General features: G+C 39.6%; 1 protein-coding gene across 6 annotated transcripts in view; it reads left to right on the forward strand.

The window, feature by feature from the left end:
* The first annotated feature begins 1,371 nt into the window (after window positions 1–1,371).
* rhobtb4 (Rho related BTB domain containing 4) overlaps window positions 1,372–22,320 on the forward strand; it is a 37,727-nt gene continuing 16,778 nt past the window's right edge. The window contains exons 1-3 of one of the 6 annotated variants that reach the window (XM_046841514.1): window positions 1,372–1,523; window positions 1,629–2,142; window positions 21,842–22,043. In XM_046841514.1, the coding sequence (XP_046697470.1) occupies window positions 21,852–22,043 (192 nt within the window). In that variant the 5' untranslated portion in view covers window positions 1,372–1,523; window positions 1,629–2,142; window positions 21,842–21,851. The other 5 variants (XM_046841517.1, XM_046841515.1, XM_046841513.1 and 2 more) reach the window with 5 other exon arrangements.

Below are 22,320 nucleotides of genomic sequence, written 5' to 3' on the forward strand. Positions count from 1 at the left end.
CAAAGTGGTCTCAGTCCACATGATATTTTGCTTTAAAGATCAAGAATTTGTCAGCTGCTATACATACATAGCTCTAGTTTCCTGTCACCAAACAGAAAAACAATGGGGGTCATGTGGTTCCACAACAAGGTTGGTAGTGTTAGGTAGCAACATGACAGTTAGGCTAATAAAGCCACTGTGCCACTAAAGTCCAACTGGTTTGACAGCATTAATAATAGATTTGTGTCATTGACAAAAATCAGGAGCTTTATGCCATAAAACAAAATCAAAAAATGATTCTGGTGTTTCACATCCTATTTCGCTTGCCTGCTCTATCATTCACCCAAATCACAATCATTGCAAGCACCTTTTTAGAATTTCACTAGTCAGTGTTAGACTGTATTCACTACTGAACTATATTGAAGGAGACTTAGTATGAACAGAAAGTGGTCCATGATCTCCTGATTGGTAAAATAAATATACAGTAGGAAACCTGAGTTCAATGTTAGGTCCACTTTTATTGTGAACACCAAATGCATTGAGCATTTTTGCATAAACAATATATTACAGTCTTATTTTAATAGACTCTGGTTTATTTATGAAGAACTGTATGTTCCTCAGCTTTTTTGCCCCAGTGGGGAAAAATGTCTGTTACATGCTTTTACACATTCTACACAACCATTTTGTCTCTAGATCTAATGTAAAGTGTAATCAGTGGACTAGTCACTTTTAATTGGATAATTTAAATGTAACTCATAGCTTTAAAGACAACATATATGAATATGTATTTAACTCAAAGATGAAACTTAGATGAAGAAAGGTTAACTGGAAACGAAGAAGAAAGATTAACTAGATGGATTAGGGTAAATAATTAAACTGTTGTGATATTTTTTATTAAATGTACATTTGTGTAGTGTAAATTATTTGGAGTTGAAATTAGGAATGGTTGAATGTTTGAATATCTGGATTGCAATATATTTTAATATATATTATTAAATTTATATTATTATTACACACACACACACACACACACACACACACACACACACACACACAGTGTGTTTTATATATATATATATATATATATATATATATATATATATATATATATATATATATATATATATATATGACAAATATAATGCAGCATCCTTTTAAATTAGCTTTTTCCAACATTGTTATTATTATACTTTTTTCTCTCTCTCTCTTTATTTTGGCGAATATTATTATTTCCAGCAGTCTCGCACGCGCGCTCCGGCGCGAGCGAAGTGAGCGGCCGCCGCCGCGCGTCTCTTTTATCAATGAACTGGGTGTGGCGGAGGGTCGCGTGCGCGTTTGACGTCACGGCGCTGACTGATATCCGAAGTCGCGTTCGCGGAGGAGCGATGACACGACCGCGAGAGAGGGTCGAGGCTCAGGCGCGCGCGCACGCACGCACGGGCGCACAACACTCGGCGACACAGAGCTGCACGCGACGCGTTGAGTGCGCGAGGCTGCTGTCCCTATCCGCTCGCTCGCTCACTGCTGGTGCGTCGTGAGACGAGGTAATGGAGAATGCAAGATGCGGAAAATAGTTGAATGACTGCATTAAAACCGCACAGCTTTTATTAAATGTGTGTAAGAAGAACTTGTCTTCTTCCTTTTCGCAGGCGAGGTCAAAAAGTGTTTCCTCACATTTACAGAGACTGAAATGATCATTTATATGAGAACTTTCCTATGAGAATACACTTACTTATGCTTGCAGCAAAGTTCTGGGATGCCAACTTTACAAATCTGTTTTGAAAACGGGCAAAAACGAGACGCACACAGAGGCCGAGGCGGCTCGCATCAGCACCAGCGGAAACAACCAACCCGACAAAACGCAACCCACCAAAACGCCCCTTTGTGCACCCGCTTCTCTGTCAAGATTCACTTTTTTTTGCATTCCTCCTGGGGTCTGAAGCTGAGAGAGACATTCCCAGCGTTTGTTGGGATTTGCAGCATGTTGATGAAATTCTCCTGCGCACTTGGCATCTGACCCTTAAGACTAAGTCTTGGTTTGATGGAGAAGGAAGAGTCGCGCGCGTTCTGAAATAAACACGTGTGTCGAGTTAAAAACAAGCAACCAAACAAACAAAAACAAGAGCTCGAAATATTCTTCCTGCTCAGAGCTGACCACTAAAGGTAAGTCTTTGGTCTGAAAGAGTTGCAAATTCTGCCCAAGTTTTATTCCGTGACTTCTCTCTATTTTGGTAGCCAGAACGGCTTCTCCTTCACAAGTGGATCCGATCGGCTAACGGAGAAGCATTGTGGTGGTTTGCATAGATTTAAACCTAAAACTAGTTTGGTTTGGACTGTTTTTGTGTGTAGGTTTTGTGTGCTCTAAGTTTCTCGGTTGTGTGCGATTGCGGTGGCTGAGCGCGTGCGTGCGCGCGCGTGTGTTTGTATGCGTGCGGGAAGGCATGTGACTCAAAAATCTAAGACTTAGTTTAAGAGTATAGATTCTATATATCATTTAAAGATGACAACCTATGTTTGTTCAGACCTGTTGCAGTGGAATTGCGGTGCATAAGTCTATCCTTATTGTTAAGCTCAAAGGCGTGCCCATGACAGCACATGCTTCAGTATGCAACTGTCTGTTAATGTGTACCAACAACAGTGGGTGTGTCATCTGAGTATAATGAAGAAAAGTTCAGCTCCTCAGTAGTGCGTGGTTAGTATTTGTCCTGTTGCTTGTAGAAGTCTGACCTACTGCAGAACATCCAGCCTTAGTTTGGATCATTACACTTGGATCAACTGAAGTAAGTTTATCAGCCTTTCTTGGACTACTTGTAAATACAGTTTTTGCTTGTTTTATTAGAGGCGCTTAAGAGGTGCACACAGCAGAACAGCAGGTACACAAAGCTGCATGAACACAGTGTTTAGAAGTCCAGCTGGATGCACAAAGAGGTAATAAGTTAACAGAGCACTCAGGGTTTTCGCTGTTTATAGTCCATTGGAGGCAAATTCATCAGGGTTTGGCAGATTGGTGCACTCTTCAAAGTGCTATAGGCTATTATTCTTTTTGGGAAAGCTCACACAGCTGCAAAAACACTATTCAGGGCCCAGTATCATCTCGGGTTTGCCTCACTATACTTTTTTCCCAATCATACATTTCCGAGTGTTGTAGTAAAATGATTTTCAGTATTCATCTCTGATTTAATATTCATATTTTTAACACAAAATATTCTGATGGATTGATGGATTTAAAAAAATCCTGACCTGTCCTTACTGTTAAAGAGCAAGATTAATAAGACATCTTCTCTGGATGAGAACGTTTTCCCTGCTTGGGTGAGGCACTACTTTCCTTGTGGGCTTCCCATTGCCCACTTTTCTCTGTGAGATTGTTTTTGGTGACTTGAGCTTTCCATAGAAATCACACTCCAAACATTCCAGGCTTCTCAAGCAAAGAGAAGCTGGCCAGCTTAGCACAGCTGGGATCCTTATAAGACTCTGGGGCTCTGCGTCTTGAGCAATATCTCTTCCCCCTTAAACTCCATACCCTGGCGCACTTGGGGAAGTTGGGGGTGGGGTGACTGGTCTCTGCATTCCAGTCTGTCTAACAGGGCAACATGCCATCAAAATCGAGGCAATTCCCATTTGGCTTGCACACACACACACATACAAGCATGCAAGCCAGTGTAAATCTATGCTTGGAGCAGCCTCGAAGTATGCATACTGTAAGTTGTCTTTTTGGCTCTGCAAGTGTCTTGCATATTTATCTGCATACAGGGAAAAATGAACTTGTCATTCCCCCAAAAGCACATGATATTGAACTGCACCAGAGCAAGGCAGTTAAAAAAGAGTACCATTGTCCGGTGTTCTTTTTATTCTCTGCTCTCTTGGCTGCACCCAATTTTTGTTTTTAAAGGATGTGTCCATATACAAAGAACTAGGGCCAGGGCACCATGGGTCACAGAGTGACCTAAGAGCAATAAAGAGATAGTGGGAATGAAAAAGAAAGGAATGGAGGGAAGAAAAGAGGATTGTTATGCCTCTAGATGAGGCATAGAGGGTTGGGATGGGGTGCATGCTGGAATTATACACAGCAGAGACAGAAAGTTCTGATCCAAATACAGAGTTGCAGAAGTTTGTTTTGTATGTATGTTAGACTAATAATGAGAGCTACCTTGAGATGTTAGACATGAGATGTTAGATGTTAGAGATGTGTAAATATTGTTGTACAGTACATTGGAAACCATCATCTGTTTTATAGGCTCTGTCCTCTAATGACCCCCATGCTACTTTTAGGGCTATCAAAATTAACATGTTAATAACACGTTAACGAAATTTTATTTTAACAGCACTCATTTTATTAACACGCAATAAATGCACATGTCTGTTTGACCATTTTTATCAATAATATAAAAGGTTAATTATAAAAAAAAGTAGGGATTTTGTGGCTAAAACACTGTGAAGTAGCTAGGTCTGTCAATTGATTCAAATATTTAATTGCAATTAATCACATGATTATTAATTGAAACTTAATCACACATTTTGTCTGTTCTAAATGTACTTAAAAATAAATACTTATACTATAGTTTTTAATACTCCAATCAACATGGGAATGGACAAATATGGATATGTTTTTGGCAAATGCATGTTTATTATTAGTGAAAGGGCATGAAGACAAAATATTCTTGTAAATGTTTTAAAGAGACCTGTCGGATCAGTAAAACAAATGTTTCGTCATTAAAAAATTATTTCCGGTGGAGTTCTTTTTTTTTTTTTATATCCTTTTTTAAATATATGTTTTAAGAGCACAACGCACTACATTGTGGTTTGTTTATGAACTACTGTCTTGGGGTGTTTTTATTTACTCTTTTCATTGAGGCCTGCACTGTTTACAGGTGAGCTCCATCGTTTACCTCACAAACCTGAACCAGTTAATCAGGTCAGTAGTTTCACAGAAGCAGACTTGTGTTCTTTTGCTTACCATCAGAAGTCCATCACTCTTACTACGTCTTTTGATTTCCATTATATGAATTTTGTAATACTAAGAAAGCTCTAGAATATAAACAGTGTGCACAGTATTGGGGGAGCGCATGTATTTTGCATCATCTTACACATGCATAACATTTACATACTCCTTTTCTCAATTGTAAACATATGCACATGCTGTGATGGAAAGAACATGCTGTGATGTGTGTGTGTGTGTGTGTGTGTGTGTGTGTGTGTTGGGTTAAGTGGCAGAATGTTGAGAACGTGTATATATATATATATATATATATATATATATATATATATATATATATATATATATATATATATATATATAATATTTTACATGGAGTGTTTGATTAATTTTTTATCCAGTATCCAGTTTTTATCAGTTTATTAATCGGTTATTGACAAGTACAGTCCAACGGACCTATCGGTATCAGTAAAATCCATTATCGGTCGACTTCTTCTGTGTTCAGCGCCCACCGTCTGGTGGCTTATCTTAAGGAATAATCAGATTCTTTAGAATTTCATTATCTAAGTCCATCTCTACAAAATGAAACCAAGAAAACCCCCACACAGACTCTTAACCTCTGTGTAAAACTTTTAAATTCTTAACTCTTTAATTCTGTGTAAAATGTATCAGTTTTAGTGAATGTGGTTGATGATTACACAAACTGTCAGATTTCTAGTTTAGAATGCCAACACTATTCAGTACCATTTTGAATTTGAACGATGATACAATTCTGTACATGTGGAGTAACTTCAAACATGGAAGTAAACCTTTTCAGCTTTTTCTGCTACAAACAGTGATCACTGCCCTGCCTCTAATCATTGATAATAAAGAACTAATTAATAAGCTAGTCATATTTTATGTAAGGATAAACAGTCACGGATAGCTGGCTAGCTAATAATGTTGTGTGTTGCTTTGATTTTGTTATAGCTGTCCTTGTTTGAAAATATTTCTTAGTACTACAGTGGTACCCCGCTTATCAACCTTAATCCGTTCCTTAAAACCGGTCGGAATGCGAAAAGGATGAAGAGCGAATGTACACGCAATGTACAATATACACGCACTTAATTGTTATATTGACCACTAAATAACACTTTATTGTTCACAAACCGAAGTTTAATTTACGATAGATGCTCTTTCCATGAAGATTGGCGAGACTGGGAAGATCCTTTCCCTCGCTCCTCATGTGTCGGGGTAAAAAAAAGGTCGATAAGCGGGCATTTGGTCGTTCAGCGGGCGCGATAAGCGGGGTACCACTGTATAATACTGATGACACATTTATCACAATGTTAGTGACTTCTAGCCAACCAGTAAGCTCCTTTGTCTTATCTATATGGCTATGCAAATGACTGCACTCCCTACTAGCTACCTGGCATATTTCATCCAGTTCATCCAGTATAAAATAATTTAGAGTTTAATTTTTATGAGGTTTTTATGGTGATACTAAAAATGATTTATACTATTAATGTCACAGTGTCACATCTACATCTCACAAAGTGAGTGACTCATTCCTTAATGATACCTGAACAAAACAATGGACTTTGCAGTAAAATAGGCTGCACAACATACTTTTGGGTATCAGTGTCCATATCGACATGTTCTACTTTCTCCTTCTAGTTAAGCATTTCTTATAGAGATATACTTCTTGAATCATACTGATAGATGACACTGACCCAGAAACACAGCATGGGAGGGCAGCTTGCAAGACACTTTCAGGGAGTAGACAGCGATCCAATATCAAGTTTTGGGCTTACAGAGCTTATGTAAAGTCAGTGGGAGTGAAAGGATTCAGATCCAAAATCAACACTTGGAGGGAAGACAACATCTACTTCAATGAAGAGCCACAAAATCATTCTCGGCCCAAGATATGTTATGTCCGTTGCAGTTTTAGCTAAGCTTTGATCGATTGCTTGAAGCAATGTGTCATTTGTACTTCTTAGGTTTGAAAGTGTGCACTTTTCTGTTGGATAAGTTTTCATAAAGCTGTCTTGGGAAGGTGTTGGGCTCATCAAAGCAGAATTAAGCTCCTCCTGTGTTCTTTTGAGTCTGGGGTACAAAAAAGGGGAATCAGTGTTACAACCAAGTAAAATGCTAAATGGATTTCTTAATCCTTGAAGCACAAAAGTTATGCTATCTAAATAGGCCACAGTAACTATGTAAGCATCTTGCTCAAAAATTAAACCCAGTTTGCTAACAGCAATGGGTACAAAAACACATTTGTTTTCTTGCCGTCCGCTGTCTGCAATGCAGGCCACCCTTTGAGTCGTCATTCAACCAGTGCTAGACTACCTTAATAGAATTAAAATGGAAGTGAATACGTACTTCTTTTCAGTAAATGCATAATACAGGCCTCATCTGTGCACAACACAAAATGCGTAGATATGATTATGCTTGCACATCGGGTGAACGTAGAAAGACAGGTCATGTTTTGCTCAATCGAATGTTGCTTGGCTGGCTTCTTTCAAGCTTAGAGTTGCCAAAAAAACATTTGCATATTAAATTCAAACAGATGAAACTGGGAAGGAACCATCACAACCCTCTTCAGATATGTGCTATCAAAACAAGCAACAAAACATTTGTCATATGTACAATGGAATCCAATTTGCATACTGTCATTTAGTTTTTGTTAGCATAAGTGTTGGCATAGGTGTTGGCTTTTTTCTCATCCTTCCTCAGTATTAAGTATAGGCAGGGTCACTTAAGGAAACATAAGAAGCAGTGCAATGCAATGACACCATTTAGATAAAGTTAAAACAGGACAGTTGAAAACTGGATGTATTTTAAGCCTTCTTTGGTCTTTTGCTGTTGTAGCAAACTGCAAGGTTGGACATGTTGTGAGGTCTGAGATGCTTGTAGGTTAGGTTACTTAAGTTAGTTCAAATATACAGTGTGCTGAATGCTGTGACTGACAAAAATAACACTATTTATTAAATATATGATAGCAACACCTAACAAGCATAGAGCTATCAATCCATTATTAATAAAAACATAGTTTTACAGTATTTTATTGGCCAGCAAATGACCTGTTGAAGCAGTCTGTTATTCGAAGAGTTCAATTAATCCCTAGTGTGATTGTATTTTTTTTTCCATCACTGATGGCTGCTTGGAGCCTATTGGTGATGGCCATGCAGCTAACAACAGTATGGATTTTTCCATTGCTTTTCAAATGTTCTACAGGGCACAAGGCAGAATGTGTGTGCTGTATGTGTATGTTTGTGCTTACCACAACTTGTTTCAGAGTTTGTTGTAGATGCATGCATGTACAGCATTATTCATGTTTGTTTGTGCTCCATAAGATGTTTATTCTAGACATTTTAAACATTGTGTGTTTGAGTGTGTGCACGCATTCCACAAGTGTGACATCATCATCCAGTCAACAGCCTACTGTTGCAAAGACATAGTCCCTTCCTGTTTGCACTGAAAGTCCATGTCCCAAGAGAGACAGTATCAGACGCACACACAAACTCTGAAAAAAAAGAAAAATTGAGTGAAGACAGACAGAAAGCAATAGTGCCATTAACTAAAAGAGAAAAAAGTGAGGGAATGAGAGAGCTCAATAGCAACAGAAATGAAATAGTAGCTGTATTCTTTTTAACTTGCTGTTTCTCATTTCCCACAGCTAACGATGACAACCCTATGACCTATAAGAGCATCTCAGTAATGTACTGACATACAGTATTTCTTTGTGAGAGTGTGATCTGTGCGCTTTCTCTATCTCTGGTTCCAAGTTCTATGTGGGGCAGAATTAAAGAGGGCCTTGTCTACAGCCCTGCAGCATTCCTTCTCTCCCCCAGAGGTGGACAGCCTGATCCCAGCTTGGCCTGTTGTGCCCACAGCCTGAGCTCCTGAGGTGTTTACCCTGGCAAGGCTTTGTATTTGATTAACTTGTTTGTCCAATCCATCCCTCCTTCACACATTCTCCACTCCCTGTTCATTTCTCATTTTTCTTTACTTAAAGTAAGAAGTCCAGATGCCTTGCATGTGTCCTAATAGGTGTGTCCTAATTAATGTTTGTTAATAGACTACATACTACTTAAAGGATTTCATTTAACAAATAATGTGCAAGTGTATTATTTTTAATGTATTTGCAAATGTTTTACTTAAACTCTTCCTTTGTACTATTTTTTTTCTCTTTGTTATTTTAGTTGACTCATTTAGCCTGAAATGTTTACACATTACAGTATAAGGCTGATGAAGATTTATACAACTCTGACACTCAAAATGCCTGGTAACAGCAGCCTGTCCTGCACCTCAGGACAATGATTAATGAATCCTGGCTGTAAAATGCGCTCTTTAGTTGCTGATTCTGTTTTTTTTTTTCTTTGCTTTAGTTTTTGTAATCACAGTTGTTTGGAAATCTTAAACCAGGGGCATTTGATTGCGTATTTACAATTTTTTCTTTGAATCCTCATGCTGTAAGGTGCTACAGGTTTGGACAAGAAAGACTTAAGAATTATCATGCAGTATGATGCTGTGTATTTCTGAATGAAAATACAGTTAGTATTATGTTACGGCAGGCTGTTCTTTTCATTATCAAATAATGTCTTCTATGTTTGCTCTGAATCTGAACTCAGCTCATCCATAGGCAAATTAGCCCTAAGCATTAAAGAGGCTGGCACTGTAAATCAGATGTTCAGGTACTCAACCATTGTGCAGTCCTGTGATTAAGCCTTGGCGCTTGGTGAAGACTTAATGAGATTAGCCTCTTCACTTGAGCAGGTTGTTTAAAGACCCTCATGTTTAACCTCTGTACAATGTCCAGCTGAGAATATTAGCTAATGGCCATGTGCCTCTGTTTTCTTCCATTAAACTAATAGGTAAAGACATAAACTAGAAAAGCAGACCTGCTATAAAAAATCAGGCTGCAACAAAACAAACACAGATATGAATTCTTGCATTCAGGTCATTGTTAAAATTAAAAAGAATTGTGTAAGCAGATTGGACTTAACATTTTATTTCAATCTAGTATATTTCGTCAAGTCTGTTGTTCTGTCCAATGTCTAAAAAGAAACAATAGTGATGACACTCGTTAGTGAAAGCTGATATTATTCAGATGTCCAATAAACCCTGATGACTCCTTAAGCTCCATTTTTTTCCTTGCTCAATCAAGTTCACTCCATCTCCTTTTACATAAAAAAAGCTTCAAAATACTAAAGAATGTGGAGCATCTGCTGACTCTGCTCCACCTCCAACCTCACATAATTCTTTGCTTAGCCGCTTCAGGGTTAACAGTAAGAATGCATTCTCTAATATCATGATCGCTTGCATTTTTAGAACAGCGAACTGCAGTCCAGAGATGGCAGTTGACTATGCATGCATGTGAATTCAAGTGCATGCATTGAAGAGTGTGCCTGTTTTATTTATTTCTTGTTATCTAGAGTTTTCTAGGTGCGTGTACCCTATGTGTGTTTGTGTTTCAACATGTGCTGACAATGCTCTCAGGCATCTGCAATGTGTCACCCGAGCCAGCAGCACTTTTCAGCAAACATCTGCCCCACTTCGCCACCAACATCCATTCCAGCAGTACATGGCTCAGAGTGCTCAGGGAAAATAATGAGCCCATCCTGCACATAGTTTTCCCACGTTGGTTAAATGATGTAACTGCTCTGAGGATAAGAGTTGGATGTAACAATATGGAACATTCTGAAGTACAACATGAAAATTACAAATCTTTCAAATACTACATAAACTAAATGAACATGGCACAACAATCCACTTTATTTGTGATGTCAGTTGTTTGGGAGCAGCAGTGTACATTTATCAAGTGATAGCAGTTAAAAAAAAAAAAACTTTACCTGATTGCCATTCATAAATTAGAGCAGTATGTAGATCTCACACATCAATGACAGGTCTAGATGTGCAGTGCCAACATACTTTGAGAGCTTAAAATTCTGTATAGATAAGATGCCATGGCCTGTTGCTGTCACAGGAAGATAAAACGGGGTAAACAAATGCAATTCTGTTCATCTCATGCCTTTGCCTCTCTATTTTTATTGCTTTTTCTTGTCAGCTTCTCCCATGTTTATCTCTACAGTTTCTTTGTTCCTCTTTCACTTTTTCTGTGTGGGCCACCTTGGTTCTGCAGTCTCCATCTCCTCTGCTGTGTCTTACTTGTTCTTCCACACCCTCTACTGTCACTCTTTCTCTCTACAGCTTCTTTGTGCTCCAAATATTTTTCTACCTTCCTCCACCATTGTCCTCTTTCCAGTTCCTCCATGTCTTTCGGCCGTTTCCTACATACTTTTCCCTTTTCTGTGTTGTTTTTGGTCTTATCTCAATTTGATGTTCTGTACACCCCCTGGCACACTCACAAGCTGCCCATGTACTATGCCATCCCCCCTGTCTGTCTATCTTATGTTTGGGGGACAGCAATTTTTAACTTTTCCATAAAAAAAGTGTGGTGCACACTGACCGCTGTACCAAGGTTGATCTTTCAAGGAACGTGGTTGAACACTTATTGCAGAGTATTAGAGGAAGAGTAGGTGTGAAGCATGTGACAGTTCAGGGCCAGTCTGCATTTTGTGAATTGGGGACAGACGAGTGGCTCAGTACAGCTGTGGTGCCCTAAATGTCTGCTGTCTCCTCTGCCCGATTTAGCGCAAAACCCTGCTGTCAGCCTGCCTGCCCCTTCTGTGCCTGGGGAGTCTGGAGTGGAGGACTGGTTAAGGTGTGTGTGTGAGTGTGTGTGTGTGTGTGTGTGTGTGTGTGTGTGTGTGTCAAAGGAAGAAGGCGTGGGGGGAATTGGGGCTGCAATACAGTGCATCCGGAAAGTATTCACAGCGCTTCACTTTTTCCACATTTTGTTATGTTACAGCCTTATTCCAAATTAGATCAAATTAATTTTTTTCTCTTAAAATTCTACAAATACCCCATAATGACAACTTGAAAGAAGTGTGTTTGAAATCATTGCAAATGTATAATTAAAAAAAAAAAAAAAATCACATGTACTTAAATATGCACAGCCTTTGTTTAATACTGTGTTGAAGCACCTTTGGCACTAATTACAGCCTCAAGTCTTTTTAAATATGATGCTACAAGTTTGGCACATCTATTTTTGGGCAGTTTCTCCCATTCTTCTTTGCAGAACCTCTCAAGCTTTGTTATGTTGGATGGGGAGTATCGCTGCAAAGCCATTTTCAGATCACTCCAGAGATGTTCATTCCGGTTCAAGTATGGGCTCTGGCTGGGCCAATCAAGGACATTCACAGAGTTGCACTGATCTCTCAGTTTTCCCCGGTCTAGGAAGAGTCCTGGTGGTTCCAAACTTCTTCTATTTATGAATAATGGAGGCCACTGTGCTCTTTGGGACCTTCAATGCCGTATAAACTTTTCTGTTACCTTTCTCAAATCTGTGCCTCGATACAATCTCAGAGGTCTACAGGCAATTCCTGGTCTCCAATCAAGTTGTACAAAGATTTTAAGAATTATCAGTGGAAACATGATGCACCTGAGCTCAATTCTGAGTGTCATGGTAAGGGCTGTGAATACTTATGTATGTGATTTTTTTTATTTTTTATTTTTTATTCGTAATACATTTGCAAAGATGTGGAAAAAGTGAAGCGCTGTGTATAATTTACAGATGCACTGTAATTACAAGAAGGTAGGTGTATCAAGATCTAACATATTTTTATTGTGTCCGAAGGCTGTTTATGACTAAAAACATTATTCTGCGTTCATATTCATTTTAACAGCACAGTTAAATCATCAGTTTATTAGGAAGCTGCACTGGCAGCAGGGCTGTGTGTAATTAAAATCCACTCACATCAGCACTTTGGTTTTAATACATTATCATTTTTGTAGTAATATTTCAATAACACTGACCGTCCACATGATTTAAGGTTAATAATAAATGGATCGAAATGCTCTGATATTTAATGAGGTAACGGGTGTAATTATTATTTTGGTGAAGTTTTTGTAAGAAGACATTAATGGAAGCAATCTCAGTACGTTTCTTTAGAGACAGAGGTCTTTTTGGGTTTTAGGTTCTCCTTAAACTGACAAGCTGCATGTTCTTGTTTGATTTTTATCTTCAAGAGAGGAAAAAAATTAAACAGGTGAATGATTGATTGCAGCTGCCATAGTGCAAGTGATAATAGTAACCATTTAATGGATACATGGATGAACTCTAATAACGTATGTTTAAAATGCATGTTTACAGTTGCTGGTTGTGGTACATGAGGAATTAAACACCACCAGACATGCTATAATTGGAAAATAATAACCTTGGTTTGGTACCAGCCCGCCATGTCATGTGGCGTCATATCACGCAATCCCATGGTTATTTTCCTGTAACAGGAAGCCCTGTCCATTTTTTTTCTTTTCACTTTCATATGTCTCTGCTGTTTACTAAAAGTACTACATGATAAATGCAAAGTTATAAACAATAACAATCAGAGTAAACGTGGAAATAATATTAGGAGGTGTATTTCTATTATTGACCCATATGGCCTATGTGGGTAGGTGTATATGTTTTAGAGGTTTTTTTTTTCCAAATGTCTGTGGATGACTGTGTTTGTCCACCACATATTGACACAAGCCAATCTAGCAGACATTCCATAATAGTTTCCAGGCTTACCACTCGTCCATTCACAGCAAGCTGGCTGACTCATTTGTCATTGTGTCTGTCTGCCTGCCACAGTTAGTTTGGCCTAGTTTAAACAATTTGACATACATTACACCAAAAGCAACATGACTGAATTTCCTTTTTTATAGATTCTCTTGTCTATTTTCATGAACATTCGCAATGCCCTCTCCGTTTTGACCACCCAGTCCACTTTATCCACTCGCTCTCCTTTTTAGGACATGCCAGAAAGGCCAAGAGGGCATCACTTTCTCAGGATTTGTTACTGCCCTGGGCACTGCTCTGCCTGCTAGTGTTCAGTTAGGCTTCAGACGGATGATAGAAAGAGACGCATTGACCGGAGTGTGGGAACAGGAGGCGTACGTTTTGCTCAGGCTTGTGGCTGCCACTCACTGGTCGATGAGGTCATGCTTGTTCAAAGCCTCACAGTGGGCCTATCGAACATGGGCATTTTCTAAAGAGCTGATTTTGTTTTAATTGGTAACTCTGCTAAACAAATAAGAGAAGAAGAGATTCAATCTGTTTGTTTCAGTTTATGGTCCAATAAACCAGTAGAGGTCAGTGTTTTAATCTGTGCTCAGTGGCACCCATCTGCACAAGCTGGTTACATTTACTGGTGTCCTTGTAGGTATTTTAATAATTGGGTGCTTTGAGGTTCGCCACATTCCACCTAGTGGACTTTAGTTCTGCCTGCCACTACAAAGTATACAGCCACTCTTCACTTTAAGTAATGGAAAGTGATCAATGGATTAATTCGAAGACCATGGCCAGAGGTGGGGTTTACAATTACAGTATCAACAACTCTGTAGCTATGACTTTACATACTGCTTTGGTATTATGGAAATGGAAAAATTGCAGCCAGGAATTAACACTCTTCTGGCAATTACATCCTGAGGCAAGTGGTTAAGGTAGTAGGTTACCAATCAGCAGGTCAGTGGTTCCAAACCCCAGCATATTTTGGTCACTTTAGTAAGGTCTTTAACCCTCTGTGCTCCAGGGGTGCTGCATCATGTCTGACCCCAGCTTCCTTAAAAAGCCTTTCTGTGCCTTGCTCAACCTCTTCCCATTTGTTCTGTCACGAAGTTCAGCAAATAAATCAGAACATTTGCTGTATTGAACGTGGAATCGTTTTGTGTAACATTTACACCCATTTGCATGAATACAATCATGCGACCTGCAGCGAAGCGTGTAAACGTTTCACATGAGAAGCAAAACGCAAATCGTTTCCTGATCCTTCTGATTTTCAGTTCTCCAAACCATTCAAACAGTTTGAAGATCCAGGTGATGTATTAATTCGGTGATCTGTAAAAAAAAAAAAAAAAAGGTTTAAGTGGAGTGTTTTTACATTTCCCTCTATGTTGCAATTGACCATTGTTTTGTAATCCCCACGTGTGTTTTTTTTTGCGCGTGTGTAATTGCGCGTGTCTGTGCGGAACCGCGCGGGTTAAAGCAGCTGGAGAGACTCCGGTGCGGTGTAGGGGGCGGGGCTACGCATCTGATTGGTTCCTGGGCGCCCAACGTCACTGATTCGGGGTTGAGTCGTGTCAGTATGACGCAGGGCAAGAGGGGCGTGTGCAGTGCGCGGAATCGGGTGTAGAAACAATAACATTTCACGCGAGACCCCCTACCCTGCACAGCCGCCAGGTTTACCATGTGATGCTGAGGAGCAGTGAGAGAAACAGCGGAACAGTCCAGAGAACAGGCAGCAGAGGCACAGCCGAGTGTCTCTCGTGCATCCGGGAAACTTCTTTTCGGCTCAGCCAAGGCGAAAGGAAGATGCTTCCTTTGTGACAGCCTCGTCCGAATGAGCTCACTCCACAACTTCATCTTATTTCACCTGTGCGTTTGTAGACCTACTGAGCCCGGACTGGCATGTGGGTCAATTCTGGAGGCGTTGGAAGGTAGGAGGACGTCTCAGGTTGTTGCACGAGATCTGAATCCCATGCACATGAAAGACAGCTGGAAATAGACTAGTGAAACCAAAGATCACGGTGCAGTCTTGCGATTGAATGATCAGGCTGTTTGGGTGAAATGACAGCTGGCACAGCAGAGCTGCTTCTCCATGCATGTTACACCTGGGGTTTGCTTTCCTTTGTCCTGTGATGCTCGGTAGGCGCATGGGCTTGGCTCTGATGCGTCTCTCTCTCTCTCTCTCTCTCTCTCTAACTCTCTCTCTCTCTCTCTCTCTCTCTCTCTCTTTTGTGCACAAGATCTTTGCGGTTTACTTCTAAAACCCGTTGAAACCCCTCCTCCTTTCACACACACACACACACACACACACACACACTGAAGCTTAGTTAACAGCATATCTCCAGGTGAAGCCAAAATTCCGATTAACAAAAGCACGCAGTTGATTTGCATTTCTTAATGAAATCCAGACTCAATGAATAGAAACGCATTGGAAATATGAATGGGCTGTTTGTCAATGGCCGCACCACAAGCTTCTTAGCATCTCTTCACCTGATGTAATCGCAGGAAATACTCAAAACCAATATTCCTCCTGAATACTAAACTGTGCTGGGTTATTAAATTTTTTTTAGCACTGAATCTACAATCCCAGATTAATTTCTCCAACCCCCCCTTACATTCAAACCCCATGCACCACAACAACTAATGAAATTCAGACTTCTGCAATTTGCTTGCTGAAGGTCGTTCACACTGACAGCACTGTTATCAAGCATGAAAGTGTCCTCACATTGCCTTCAAGACCCCACTCAGATTTTTGTTTCAAAGCATTGCTGTACATTTTTAACACCCCCATTATTTATATTACTGTGCTCTCATGTTATTAGTTATTTTGTTTGTTGCATTTGACATTTTCAAAGTTCTACAGATGAAGAAAAGGACACATCTGTGCTGTTCTGAGAGTTGAAGAAATGTGATTTTATGACTTGTTTTATTCTATGACTACTCTCGGAAAAAATATATATCATGCATACCTGGTTATAGATATATGCAGCACTTGCAAAATTTCGCAAAATTATGAGATGATATTGTCAAATGAGGTAGTGCAATAAAACACAAACACACACACACACACACACACACACACACACACACACATGAATGCATTTCAAATAACAAGAGAGACTCCTCTAACCCCTAAATTCACTTTGGCAGCACTGTTGGAACTTAAGGAAGGTGTCCTGGCCAGACTTAATGAGCCTTACTCTGTCCTTGGCTGCATTTACCTTTCAGGGCAAAGGTGTGGATATGTTTGGTGAGCATCTGACAGCTGAGGTCCACCCGGTCTCCATCATTGGGAGTGTTTTTGTCTAGTTAAACATCACAGGGCAGTTACTTGGCAGGTTGCTTTGCTGCGCACCAACATCCTGATTCAGCCTTTTCATGCATGGACGCATCCCTACGCGTGGCTGAGATGTCTTTGCAGGCTCGTGTGCATCATCCGAGGGTTGTTTTAAGACATTCAGAGTGTACAGTCGTAATGGACTGGGCGTCGTTTTCAATCTATTCTTAATGGCTATCGTACGAGCGAGGCCTGGAGTTTGATAGAAAACGCGAGGAGAGTGCTTTCTCTTTGTCCTTTTCAAGGCCTCACTGGTTTTTCATACGTCACTTCTTCTTTTTTTTTTTTCCAGGTTATTATAGGTTGTAGGCAATGCCATTCATATTGAGGCGAACAAAATGTTCCTATTTTTTTTTTTTTTATGCAAAACTTTTTTTTATCACAAATAACACTTTTTTCATAAATCTTAACAAAAATGGATTTGGATCATTGTATGTGTCAGATATGGTTATGCTCCAGTGGTTATGTATGTGAAGAGCCAAGGGATTAGCAGTGCGCTGTCTCCTATAAACTGTGTCATTTGTATAGGGTAGCCTACTTTGTCCAGTCTGCTCTTTTGCTTGTGATGTAACATTTACATCGGTATTAAAGCAGAACCAGTTGGAAAGTGTATTGTTTTGTAACTTGTAAGAAAAGAAATTACAACTGTATTTATTTCGATTATCCTTCTATCCCAGTGTCTTTTATTGTATTACAGTAGATACGCAATCTATCCAAGTATAAAGAGAAGCAGTCGAGAGTTAACAGTCTTGTTCAACAGTCCAGCCGTGGACCTTCTGTCAAAATGTTCTTCTCCTTGCCTTTTACACATGTTGAACTTAATATACACTGGGTGCATTTAACTGAGCTGTAGGTCTTTTAGAACAACTACGACTATAAATCTGCAAGTTTTACATTAAATTTGCCCACAGTTACTGAAGAATGCTGCGGAAGTCAGTGGCACCCACTGGCATCAAGCTGGTTTCTCTTGACTAGCTTAAAGAGGCAGGGTTTGGTGAAGACATCCCTTGTGCTAATGCCAATCCTGCCAAATCAGAGTTGAATCGGACCCAAACGCTGCTGCCTTAACGTCTTGCCAGTTGGAGCATGTTCAACTCAGGCCTCAGAAAAATGAGCTTGGTTTGGCCTTTGCACTGCCAAAATAGACCAAACTCTTTAGTGTTATTTACTGCACATACATACACAAAATAATTTCTGCCAAACTTCATGCATGTAGAAGGTATTCAGGCTCTGTATCCAGAAACTGACCTCTGATAAAGAGCTAGAGAGCTGTTAAAACAAACTGTGCATGGGGAAAAAAAAGCACATTTTTATTTGTACACCTCCAGACTGTACCAACACGCTTGGTGTGTCTAATAAAGTGCCCAGTGTAGACTCTTTAACTATTACAGGTTACTTGGTCTATTATGCAAATACTGTCTGTTTATTAGGTTTAGTGCAGTCAATAATTGTATATTTTTATCTTATCAATGGTTATTGAGTGTAGACGGCCAGTAGGTGTTCCTAATAAACTGGCAACATTGTGTATATAATCTAAAGAAACAGAGTTTGGCTCAGTTGAATTGAGCAGAAGGACTATTGTGTAGGCTGTGAAATGTTTGTGAATGGAGTAGGCGTCTGCCTCTCTCTCTCTCTCTCTCTCTCTCTCTGTCTTTCTCTGTCTCTCTCGGTCTTTGCCTCTATCTCTTTCTGTCCCTGCCCTTCTTTCTCTCTTTTTCTCAGTCTCTCTCTGTCGGTCTGTTTCGCTTTCACTGTCACCTACCCACACTGACTGTCCCTCATTGCATACCTCCATTATTCTCTGTTTTGCTTTCTATCTCTCTTCACCTAACTTCCTGTTAGACAACTTCATTCTCTACACTTTGCCGTTCACTAACAAAGCAAAAGGCACCATTCACTCTATGACTTTTGACTCACTCTGCTGTCCCTGCTCTCTGATACCTGTTGTGTCTACCCCTGTGTCGGCATGCGCTTGCCTCTGTGTGTGTGTGTGTGTGTGTGTGTGTGTGTGTGTGTGTGTGTGCGTGCGTCTGTGTGCGTGCGTCTGTGTGTGTGCGTCTGTGTGTGTGTGTGTGTGTGTGTGTTCTGTAGTGTGAGACAGCATGTCGGTCAGCTGATGGAAGTGAAACTAAACTCTGGCTTGAAGGTATCTGGTTTCTGGATTTTTTGCCAAGTTCTAAGTTCATCTGCCTGCAGCATGGTGTATAAAAATAAAGACATTCCTGTTTGATTGCACAGTGGCATAAAAATCTTTGCATTTGGTAAAGCATTAGAAATGTAAGCAATATTTATAACATTCTTTTTTTTAATTATATAATAATAGTAACAGTATATTTTTCACTGTCAAACAGCGCAATTCCTCACAGGGTCACTACCCAGAGAGCTAGAATCAGACAGCAATAGGAGGGTTGACTCTCTCTCTCTCTCTCTCTCTCTCTCTCTCTCTCTCTCTCTCTCTCTCTCTCTCTCTCTGTTTCTCTTTCTCTCTCTTTTTTCCTTTTTATAAATTCCTGAAAAAAGGTATTTGCTGTTAGATTACATCATCCACTGCTCTGTTTCTAAGCTGATTACTGGCCTACAGAGATCGCAGGTATTAAACACTTTTCTGTTCTAAACACAGCAACCATGTGCCTTTCACGTTATAAGCCGTAATGCAGAAAATACCCAGACAATTTGATGAAATGGTCCTGGATTAAAAGAAAATCGTGATGTGGAATCATTACCTAGCACAGCCTGTACTGGTCAGTCAGGGTGAAACCCTTTTTACCTTCTCAATGGAAAAAAAAATGGGTTAATCTAAAACCAGTGTATATTAACCTATATGTTACACTTTTTCACATTATTCTACAGCATCGAAACATTAGTTTTGACCTTTTGCACGATTTTCCGATATTGAGTCATCACAAGCATGACTAGCATAAAATCAAGTTAACCATTGATCTTTGTCAGTTGGCTCTTATCCTGTGTGAACTAGGCAGGGTTTTTGTTTACTTGGAGCAACATGTGAAACGTCTGTGCTTCGCAATAGAAACGTCAAGGTAGGCTGCTTCCTCCTACACTCTTAGAAACAAGGATTCTTCATGGATTCTTTGGCTAGAAAAAAAAAGTGATTCTATTTGTGTTTACATGCTTGTGGGGTTCGCTATCTTTTCTCATTTTGTCACAATGGTGGAAATGACAGCTTACTTTAATTACAGCTATTTACTTATTTACTTACAAGTAATGTTAACAAATCTATTGGTAATTTTAATAAAAGCCAGTTATAAAAGTACATTTCAGAATAATTAGGCGCATTATGACTGTAAGGGATCCTAATTATAAAAAAAGATTGAACTTATGACCCTTCTTAAATGGTAAAATCAAATTTTGTTTTAGTGGTTGCTTGCAGCTATATTATTAATTTTTTTATGAATGATAAAAAAAAATCTTTTTTTTATTTGGAAGTGCTTTCTTTTGAGAGTTTGCGTCACGCTGTGCATTTTTAAATGTTATGACATGATATATCAGGCCGTTGGACCAACATTGTTCTCAATGCTGATTAAATCTCGAGAGGAAGATGAAAAGGAATTCACAATTCACATATAATCTAAAACTAAATTATGACATTTTCTGAAGAAAATATGAATGGCGCTTGATGGTGCAAAACTGAAACTAAACCGTTCCGTTATGGACACATTGTAATGTTTATTCTGGGAAAACTTACTCAAGCTTATTGAAGACCGGTATGTGTTTCTTGCCCTCATTATCCTTCTTTCAGCCATATGGTGAATGATTCTAGTCTTGCTTTCTCATCCTTGAGAGATGAGACGAGAGGGACACGCTGGCTAAAAAGATGGCTCGTATGTCCCTCTGAATAGGAGCTGTTTTTAGACACCCCCCAGCTTGGCATAGCAGGTCACAGCAATGACGTCTTTGTCAATGGCATAATATGCAGCAGCTCTATCAATCTTTCATCAATGTTTTTTTTAGGAAGCCTGTCAGAGCTGGTTCGCCGAATGCTCTGCTGCTTGTAATGCAGATAGCTGTATCTTTTGCTGAATGGAAAGCGTTGCAAGGCGACCGCTTTTGTTCGTTCCTGCATGAGGGACGCTTTTAAGGTGTGTGGAGCTGAGGAATTTTGTGTGGAGAAATATCAATGAATGAATGGCTCTTAGGATCTCCAAAAGGGGCTGGAGCATGTCCTTATAACATGCAAACTTGTTATCTAACCACATGAGTTACTGTATTTACATTTACCTTTAAACACAAGACCTCTAACTGTCTTGTATGTGTGTGTGTAAAGCTTACAAATACTAACCTAACGGCTTTCAGCTCAGCATTGCACACTTTCGTCACCCACTCCATCCTCATTGCTTAATCACATCCAACTTTTACAAAAGCTTTTTTTGTTGTTGTTGTTGTCATGGATATTAGGTTACAGCATTGTACTGCTATGCCAAATCTAACAGCATCCTTTAAGTAGGTAATGCCTTTTTTCCTTTCCTTGTCTTAGTGTGGATTAATGCCTGGGGAGTTAAGTAGGTGTGTGTGAGAGTGTGAGCGTGCGCACAAACGCTCTGGCTTTCATGTAGTCCACATTAGCAGATGGGACTCTTGCGCACTTTTCCAAAATAAACTCTGCCACTGGGCTTTGGGCTCTGTTAGTAGCATTGGCTCTCGCAGTTCCTCAGAAATGCTGCTATCTCACTTAGTGGGGAAAAAAAAAATGAAGGATGTTTTTGTTGCTTCCTGGGAGGGGTGTATAAGCAAGTGATCACTACTGTGAACTGTTTTGTTTGTTTCTCTTGGTGACATGATTGATTTTATGGTTTTATGATGTAAACATTAGGAGTATCTTTAGGGTGCCATCATTTAGTTATGATTCATATTTGCAGATACATTAGGGCATTATGTGTCGGTAAAGAGTATTTAGTAACCAATGCTTCCTTATGTATTCATTCTTTTCTTTTTCCTTTCACTTGTACTCTCTCTCTCTCTCTCTCGCTCTCTCTCTCCCTCTCAGGGCCCTCTCCATGGATATAGACACAGACTATGAAAGGCCTAATGTGGAGACTATAAAGTGTGTGGTGGTGGGTGATAACGCCGTAGGCAAAACCCGTCTTATTTGTGCTCGTGCCTGCAATGCCACCCTCACGCAGTACCAGCTGCTCGCCACCCACGTGCCAACCGTGTGGGCCATCGACCAGTACAGAGTGTGCCAGGAGGTGGGTAGACCTGTGGCGTCTGCACAACATGTTGGAATGTATACAAATATAATAAGGCTATATTGCATCTCTAAAGTAAAACATGTTATAAAGTGGTGTGCTTTTAGCTGTAAAAATTTTATTTCTTGTGGAAGAGACACTTTATCCTCCTTTTTAACTTTTTCTTAGTCTATATTTTTTTCATTTTTATATTAATCATTTTCTCTTATCTTTTTTCTTTTCCGACTACATTTTTCCTCTCTTTGTTTTTGTTATAATTGTTGTCGAATAATTTTAT

This window comes from Silurus meridionalis, chromosome 27 (genome assembly GCF_014805685.1).
Source record: "Silurus meridionalis isolate SWU-2019-XX chromosome 27, ASM1480568v1, whole genome shotgun sequence".
In the NCBI taxonomy this organism is placed as follows: domain Eukaryota; kingdom Metazoa; phylum Chordata; class Actinopteri; order Siluriformes; family Siluridae; genus Silurus; species Silurus meridionalis.